Source organism: Mytilus edulis, chromosome 3 (genome assembly GCF_963676685.1).
Source record: "Mytilus edulis chromosome 3, xbMytEdul2.2, whole genome shotgun sequence".
Lineage (NCBI taxonomy): Eukaryota > Metazoa > Mollusca > Bivalvia > Mytilida > Mytilidae > Mytilus > Mytilus edulis.
In genome coordinates this window covers 96840733-96850486 of record NC_092346.1, presented here as the reverse complement: position 1 = coordinate 96850486, position 9754 = coordinate 96840733, and the positions used below count along the sequence as shown (strand labels likewise).

Here is a 9754-nt window from a genome sequence, read left to right as displayed (position 1 = left end):
TCGCGATTTCGCCTTTTCGCGTTTTCGCGATTTCGCGATTTCGCCTTTTCGTGTTGGAAACTACACCAACATTTTCAAAATTCTCAAAATGCTCAAAACTTCATGAAAATTTACAGTAATGATGAGCAACATTGGAAGATGTGGCATTTGGAGTTGGAATTTCCAAAATCGGTCTTGTTACCATGGAAACAATGCAAAAAGGTCAAAAATTTCAAAAATAAGAATTTTGAGCAAACTGGATGAAACTTTACAGGAATGGTAACTGGCATAGGCAGAGTTGGATTTTGAAGTTGGAATTTTCAAAATGGCCGCCGTAACCATGAAAATTCAAAATGTTCAAACTTAATGAAACTTTGCAAAAATGTTACTATACAGCTGTAGATGCTCTCTTTGACTTTGGAGTCAAAATGGCTGCCGCTCACCGGGCAATGGGGGGAAGGGTGCCATCCGGTATTGCTAGCAATTACAAATCTAGTTGTTAATACGCTTATATCTGGTAATAGTTCTAAATTAGTTGAGGTAAAATGATCTTTTTATGACCTATTTATATGTGTTTGTGCTCAACCGAACTCTTAACTTCATGTTCGATACGCATTTGTTCCTTATTTGTTTTTTTATACGTTCTACCTTTTAACTGCTTTATGTACGTATGTTTGAAGATGGATCTTGGTTCGACGGGATGAAATCATCGTGTTAGCGCTTGCATAAAAAATGAAGATGAGGTATGATTGCCAATGAGACAACACTCCACAATAGACCAAAATGACACAGAAATTATCAACTATAGGTCACTCTACGGCCTTCAACAATGAGCATAGCCCAAACCGTGTAGTCACCTATAAAAAGCCCAGACATGACAACCCCACACAATTGAAACAACAAAACTGACGGCCGTATTTCATATACAAAAAAATAAACGGAAAACAAATATGTAACACAAAAACTAACGATAACTACTTAAGTTCAGGCTCTTGTCTAGGGACAGGCACATACTAACATAATGTGGTGGGGTTAAACATGTAAGCAGGGTGTACATAATTTCGGAGCATGCTATTACCTTGTTTAATTCGTTCCATCACTCGCTTATAATTCGCTTATAATACGTGTATCATACGTTGTACCTTTTAAAATATGATTTTTAATTGTTTAGTTGTCTCTGGTGGTAGAGTTGGGTTCTTAGAGGTGATATAACTCTATAAGCGCATTTGTACCCGTTCCAGCGCTCGGATAATACCCTGTTAAATATTCGTTACTTATTCGCTTTTAATACGTTTGTTGTACGTTGCATTAAAAGCGAATAAGTAACGAATAGGTAACAGGTTAATTACCGAGCGCTGGAACGGGTGCATGCTCACTTATAGGGTCATTTCATCTCTAAGAACACATTATTACCACCAGAGATATGAACACAATTGAAAATCCTTTTCCAAAAGGTGCAACGTACAACAAACGTATTAAAAGCGAATAAGTAACGAATATTTAACAGGGTATTATCCGAGCGCTGGAACGGGTACAAATGCGCTTATAGAGTTATATCACCTCTAAGAACCCAACTCTACCACCAGAGACAACTAAACAATTAAAAATCATATTTTAAAAGGTACAACGTATGATACACGTATTATAAGCGAATTATAAGCGAGTGATGGAACGAATTAAACAAGGTAATAGCATGCTCCGAAATTATGTACACCCTGCTTACATGTTTAACCCCACCACATTATGTTAGTATGTGCCTGTCCCTAGACAAGAGCCTGAACTTAAGTAGTTATCGTTAGTTTTTGTGTTACATATTTGTTTTCCGTTTATTTTTTTGTATATGAAATACGGCCGTCAGTTTTGTTGTTTCAATTGTGTGGGGTTGTCATGTCTGGGCTTTTTATAGGTGACTACACGGTTTGGGCTATGCTCATTGTTGAAGGCCGTAGAGTGACCTATAAATGATAATTTCTGTGTCATTTTGGTCTATTGTGGAGTGTTGTCTCATTGGCAATCATACCTCATCTTCATTTTTTATGCAAGCGCTAACACGATGATTTCATCCCGTCGAACCAAGATCCATCTTCAAACATACGTACATAAAGCAGTTAAAAGGTAGAACGTATAAAAAAAACAAATAAGGAACAAATGCGTATCGAACATGAAGTTAAGAGTTCGGTTGAGCACAAACACATATAAATAGGTCATAAAAAGATCATTTTACCTCAACTAATTTAGAACTATTACCAGATATAAGCGTATTAACAACTAGATTTGTAATTGCTAGCAATACCGGATGGCACCCTTCCCCCCATTGCCCGGTGAGCGGCAGCCATTTTGACTCCAAAGTCAAAGAGAGCATCTACAGCTGTATAGTAACATTTTTGCAAAGTTTCATTAAGTTTGAACATTTTGAATTTTCATGGTTACGGCGGCCATTTTGAAAATTCCAACTTCAAAATCCAACTCTGCCTATGCCAGTTACCATTCCTGTAAAGTTTCATCCAGTTTGCTCAAAATTCTTATTTTTGAAATTTTTGACCTTTTTGCATTGTTTCCATGGTAACAAGACCTATTTTGGAAATTCCAACTCCAAATGCCACATCTTCCAATGTTGCTCATCATTACTGTAAATTTTCATGAAGTTTTGAGCATTTTGAGAATTTTGAAAATGTTGGTGTAGTTTCCAACACGAAAAGGCGAAATCGCGAAATCGCGAAATCGCGAAAACGCGAAAAGGCGAAATCGCGAAAAGGCGAAAAGGCGAAATCGCGAAAACACGAAATCGCGAAAACGCGAAAACGCGAAAACGCGAAAACGCGAAATCGCGAAAACGCGAAAAGGCGAAAACGCGAAAAGGCGAAAACGCGAAATCGCGAAGTCGAAAACGCGAAAACGCGAAAACGCGAAGTCGAAAACGCGAAAACGCGAAGTCGAAAACGCGAAATCGGAAAGAAAAAATATTTCGCGTTTTCGCGTTTTCGACTTCGCGTTTTCGCGTTTTCGACTTCGCGTTTTCGCGTTTTCGCGTTTTCGACTTCGCGTTTTCGCGTTTTCGACTTCGCGATTTCGCGTTTTCGCGTTTTCGCCCTATATAATATGATGGGCGAAAACGCGAAAACGCGAAAACGCGAAATGGCCTTAACCGGCCACCATAGATGATACTCCCGCCGCAAGTGGATAATTTTAATAGTGTAAAAATATGTGTTCGGTAAACAGAAAAACACAAAAATGTGACGAAAATTTTCAACTTGGCTATCATTTGTGAAAAAATCATACCAGTGTTCGGTAAACAGGAAGTTGTCGAGTGATGAATCTGAAAACGCATCACACGGTGTAGCAGATCTATATAAACCCTGAAACTAAATTTCAGAAATCCTTGTATTTTAGTTCCTGAGAAAAATGTGACGAAAATTTTCAACTTGGCTATCATGTGTAAAATCATACAAGTATTCGGTAAACAAGAAGTTGTCGAGTGATGAATCTGAAAACGCATCACACGGTATAGCGGACTTATATAAACCCGGAAACCAAATTTCAGAAATCCTTGTATTGTAGTTCCTGAGAAAATTGTGACGAAAAATATTCATTGGACGGACGGACTGACGGATGGACGGATGGATGGACAGACAGAGGTAAAACAGTATACCCCCCCCCCTTTTTTTTTTAAAGCGGGGGTAAAATAAGAAGATAAGTGTGACTTAATATATTTCACAGTTCATCATTCTTAGTTTTCCAGTTTATATTTGAGGTTGTTTCACACAAGACAGAAACAACAACATATATAACAGCTGTCAGTTGTGCCCTACTCTTAAAGACTATAATAGAGCCTTTGGAGTTTCATTTTTTGTAGGGTATACTTTCTCTTTGAAAAAAGTAAAATTATAAAAATATCTAACTCTTGGGAAAATTCAAAATGGAAAGTCCGTTTTCAAATGGCAAAATCAAAAGATCAAACACATCAAACGAATGGATAAATTGAAAGAGGGGCGAAAGATACCGGAGGAACAGTAAAACTCATAAAAATAAACTGACAACGCCATGGCTATAAATGAAAAAGACAAACAGACAAATAATAGTACACAAGAAACAACTCAGAAAACTAAAGACTGAGCAACACGAACCCCACCAAAAACTGTATGATATCTCAGATGCGCCGGAGGGGTGAGTTTCTGTGTCTGTTGTTCTATTTTCCGATCGAAATACCTAGCAAGCAATCACAATTATACTTATTTACTGGATAAGTATTCAATTAACAATCTCAAACAAGTACATAGTAAAGTATTTTCAAATTATTTACATTACCTTTTGGTGCAAAAAATGATCAATTTGTTTACTTTGTTCCCGTGTTGGATGTTCTTTCCATGGTGTGGTCAAGTTGTAAGGATCATTTTTAAAATGTTCAATGAAGTTTTTACGAACATAATTTATAAGCTCTGGATCCGTTGCATCTCTGTAGTAAAGGTGCGACCTGAAACCATCTTGTCTTTGGAGAAAACTGTTATGAGTATCTGTCATAATGGCCGCTTGATATGACATTAGTACTGTTGGTCGCATAGCAACAAATAATTGTGATAGGAATAAAACCACCAATACCAAACAAATCCATCTACCATACGGTCCTCGTTTCTGTAGACAAAGTATTGCCATTCTATGTTGATATCCGCTTTAATATACACATTATGGTAATAAATTCAGTAAAGAATAATACGCAATTTATAAACATTTTATATCTTTTATTCGTTGAAGTTACAATTCACTATTTTGAAATTTAGCTTGAGGGGCGTACTTCTGTTTAATACCGTTCTAATATATTTATAATGGTCATTATTCTGTGTACTATACCTTCACGACTTCAAGCTTGTAATAGAAAGGTGTCTATAACGTTACACACAGAAACACAATAATTACATGTATGGTGAGTCAACAGCACTGACAGTACCGGGCTAGTATTAGCCTGGATAGGTATTGAAATATATTCTTTCTGAAGTGATATAATTCATGATATTCGTCTGTTCACATATTTCTATGTAAATCTCATGTTTCACCATTGTTGTGACAGAGGGTGACTTTGTTGCGTTTGTCTTTTTTTTCTGTATACCATTGTAATCACACAGGTTATCGGAATAAACTTGTAAGCTTGATCTTCGCTAAACGTGTACTACGGGAGACAATGAGCTCGAAAGTGTCTCATAACTGTTTTGTTTTTGACAAATGTTACATCTTTTGAAAAACATGCGTAGAGTAATTCAACTTCTTAGAGATTGGAAAATCAACAGAAATGTATTTAGAAAACTGAACTAAAAGAAATATTACAAATGTAACGGCATTTTAATATAATTCAAGAAAAATAAATGCACGACCTCCTGGTGCAAAATGTGTTCTGTAATATTTGGTATGACAAATATACAAACAGTTAAAGGCTTTTCTTTCGATTGTCTTCTAAACAAGGTAAATGTCATGGTATTTTTTTGTGAGATTAAACCATATTATACAGCAATGATGTTTCCTTAAAACAAGATTATAAATTTAGGAATTGGTTTTAAAACAAATATAAATTTGGACTACTTCAAGTACAGATTCTAGAATGTGCTCGACATAAGTGACTCAGCACGAGTTCTTTTCAGTTTGGAATTTCAAGGTTGTTTATGACGTTTTGTATGCAATAAACGCTAGTACACCATAGAAAACAAATGTGTAATCTATGTTTGAAATTTCATAACAAAAATATTAAAGTCTGTAGATTTTCTACAAAAATCTTGGTTTTATATGCCACAAATCCCCTTGTTTTAAACAATAAATAATATATAATAAAGCTTTGCACGAAGTTTCACCATGGATATGTACAAGATGGCCCATCTCTATTATTCATCTTATTTGGTTTTTTTTGATACTTTTGCAGTTTGAAAATTTCGTATTTCACACGACTACAGAAGGAGTCATAAACCTCAACCAATGACCAACATCAATAGAGAAACCAGAACGAAGGGAAGCAGGTAGGCCGGTTTGAAAATTGTCCAAATTTTGACAGAGTTTGCGAGATATTTCTCTCCCCTGTCTTAACCCAAAGTATAGTATTCTGGTCCAATGGATAGCCTATATTTATACATTTAAATTGATAAGTTGTCGTCTCGTAACATGTTTAGGTTGCATATTGTTATACACAATAGCCAAAACGTGCAGTATAATAAGCCATTCATCTGTTTACATGTACAAGTATTCATTTCTATGTATCATTATGCTAGTGAAATATGGATATAAGAAATATATAATAAGTACGTACTTACATTTGAATGTGTCTTCACAGCTTTAAACCTGAATGAACTGTATTTATAAACCCGTGAAATGTCATCTTATTCAGTTCAATTCATACTGGGATAGATTATGATCTGTTCCTATCATCCGTGTAAAGAAATCTCGCTCTGCTTATTGCGTGTTAAATATCTGTACTTTATTATATTCTTTTCTTATTCATCTTTTTAAATAGTCGCGTCAAACAGGAAGAATTTAAATACATTTTCTCGATTATAATCACTATTCACACGTAACACATCTTTTGTGATCATTTAAATTCGTAATTATTTGGTTCGCGCGCAATTGCAATTAACGTCTGAATGTTTAGTCTATTTACTTATTATGAAAATTTCGATATTTTAAATTTCTTTTTTGTTCTCAGTCAGGATTCTACTTCGTCAAAATTATCTCCACATTACGCCAGTTCATTTTCACAATCGTAGAAATGGAAGCCATTGTAGGGATGACGCGCTGCCAATTTTGCTATTGAAAACCGATAAATTTTGAACAGATATATCATGTTAAGGAGGGGTATTTGCGAAAAATACCAGTCGAGTGAATGTTAAATTTCACGAGCCGTAAGGCGAGGGAAATTCATTCTCAAGACTGGTATTTTTGGCAAATACCCCTCAAGAACATGATATATCTGTTTAATTACACCGAATGTTAATGTACTAAAACGCATTGATGATCGTGACGTTACAAGAGTCCAGTCGGATAGAGTATTTTTTGGCAAATACCACGGCAGAGAGGGTAAAAAAGGCATATCCTTTTAGCAAATACCCCGGCGGAGTTAAAAATGAACGATATTCATTTGATAACAGTAAATTGGTAAAAAATACACTGGCTATCAACCAATCAAAACCCCGGATTCTTACATAAGGTGTAATTAATCCACATAGCATCATGACGATCCTCAGTGGCGGATCCAGAACTTTTCCTAAGGGGGGGGGGGGGGGGGGGGGGGCCCGCTGACTGACCTAAAAAGGGGGGGGGCGCGCCCGCTCCAGTCATGCTTCAATGATTCCCTATATAATCAACCAAATTTTTCCCACGAAAGGGGGGGGCCCGGGCCCCCTGGATCCGCCTATGATCCTTATAATGTCAGTTGTATTTTAAAAGACAAATGTATATACTAGCTAATAAGCATCAGTTAATGATCTTGTCTGCATTGATTCAACTTAAAACTTTTGTCTGATCGGTTGTCAGGTGGAATTTTCGAAAATTCTTAAACATTTAAAAAATTCTAATTAAATATTTCGTGGGAGGGCAGACTAAACATTTTCAGTGGTTGAAGATAAAAAAAACCTAGTTATCAAACACAAAAATTATATTTTCTTTCGAAGATATGCATTTTCATCATCCAACTTAAAAGACTGTCGTCAAGTACTTTTAGTATTAAAAATAGCTATTCGAACACACCTACTCTTTTTTGTGATTCATTAGATAGGTATTTCACTTGACCCATATATTTCATCTTTTCGTACTGTGATTCTTTTATGTTATTAAGTCAACCTGTAGCTTTGATATATAAAAATGATAGAATCTGAAGCGAGATGATATATCAAATACTCTTGCTTTGTACGTTTTAAAGGCAAAATATACACTTCAAACACGCCCTAACATAAAAAGGTGCACACGATTTTCTTTTTTCGATACAATTGTTACCTTTTTTTTGGAATTTTTTCTTGAGTCACAAAATGGAAGGGCAGACACGAAAATTACTGAACTAATAGATTGATATGTTCTCCGTCCGTGGTAATTTAAAAAAAAAATCGGAGGTTATGCATTTTCTACATCCAACTTGATAGATACCCATGTCGTCGACTTGATATCTAATTGTTCTGCATTACTATGTAATAGATAAATTGAAAACTTAATGCACATGGTGTTTTTAAAATAAAACACTTTGTAATTGAGAAGAAAATTGCCATTTTATTTGTTTCTATTAACTTTTAAAATTTGTGTTACTATATTATAGTAAACATTACAGTAAGCATTTATCGCCTTCTCTAACAAAGAGCTTTGATTCTTTTGTTCTATTTCAACTGGGTTTCTGCCTGTTCTATGCAAATACATGTATTTAATCATAGTTGTTCTATGGTTATTGCTGTGTTTTTCTACATTGGCTAGAAGTAAAGGGGAGGGTTGAGATATCACTAAACATGTTTAATCCCGCCGCATATTTGCGCCTATCCGAAGCTAGGAGCCTCTGGTCTTTGTATGATTTTCATTTTAGTTCATTTATATGTGTTAGAGTTTAGTATTACGTTCATTTTTACTGAATAAGAACACATTTTTGTTTAGGGGCCAGCTGAGGAGCGCCTCCAGGTGCGTGATGTTTTCGCTGCATTGAAGACATAAATGTATTGAGTTTAAACAATATTTTTTTTTTTATTCAAATAAATTGAATTGGATTGGGCAACAGGCATAGCCTATGTAAGCCCTCTCCACAAAACAAGGTACAATATATTACATTCAAACAAAGCAACACATACACAAACATAAAGACAAAACAGAATTAATTTTTCAAAAATACCTCTTAGCTGACTGGAATGATATTTTAAATAGTTAACTCAGATCAAAAGTATGACTATTTTAAAATGCTTCAAATGTTAACTCATAAAAATTATGAAATAATAAATTATGAAAAAGAAGTTTTAGTATTCTAGGTTATATACTCCAACATTGATTTAGAGGTCTCACATTAAATTAAATGGTCTCCAGTCAGCTGTCTAAAATAATAAATTTAATAACTCATTTTAAAACAACATGTTTGATATCATGTACTTATTTTTACTAAATTATTGCACCTGAAGAAAAACGACAACGAGTAGTAACCATATTGATACATTAAAGAATTATAATAATATAAAAAGAATTTAGAATGTTAATAATAAAAGAAAAAAAAATAGATTTAAGAAATTAAAGATATACAAATTAAATATATGAATGATATAGAAATAAAGGTGCATTTATTAGCTTTTTAGCTTTAAGAATATTAATTTCAATGTACTGTCGTTTCATTATAACTTTTGTTTCAATTTTAATTATTTTTCAGCTGGTTGGGGTCTAAGAGCTTAATATAATATAAAATACAGACATACAAAGTAAAAGTTAATTGGGTTTTGGACTATAAAATACATTTCATTATACAAATCTCTCTGAATTTTTTATATATTCATGAACAGCCTTAACTATCTGCACATTGGCTCAAGACCACAATTAATGACCCCGCTTTTCGTCCACGAATATAGTTCCTTTTAATTAGAGTGTATTTTTCCTTAATTTTTTTTCTTTCCTTTCCTCACTCATTCCTTAAATCTTTTTGGGTGGAAATGAAAGAAGGGAGGTCAAATAAATTTTTGGAGGTTGTATTTTAACTGATTTTGATATGGAATGAGTGATTAGGTCAAGTGCAAAAAGGTGATATTTACAGTTTTTGGAACATCTCTTGACTTGTCAATAGGGGTATGGATGT

At 34.5% G+C, this 9754-nt stretch overlaps 1 protein-coding gene across 1 annotated transcript in view; it reads right to left on the bottom strand.

The window, feature by feature from the left end:
• Positions 1-6539, bottom strand: part of LOC139517866 (uncharacterized) — a gene marked incomplete in the record, with an annotated part of 8161 nt that extends 1622 nt beyond the window's left edge. The window contains 2 exon segments of the mRNA XM_071309336.1: positions 4285-4645; positions 6267-6539. Coding sequence (XP_071165437.1) covers positions 4285-4629 — 345 coding nt within the window.
• Positions 6540-9754: the final 3215 nt, after the last annotated feature.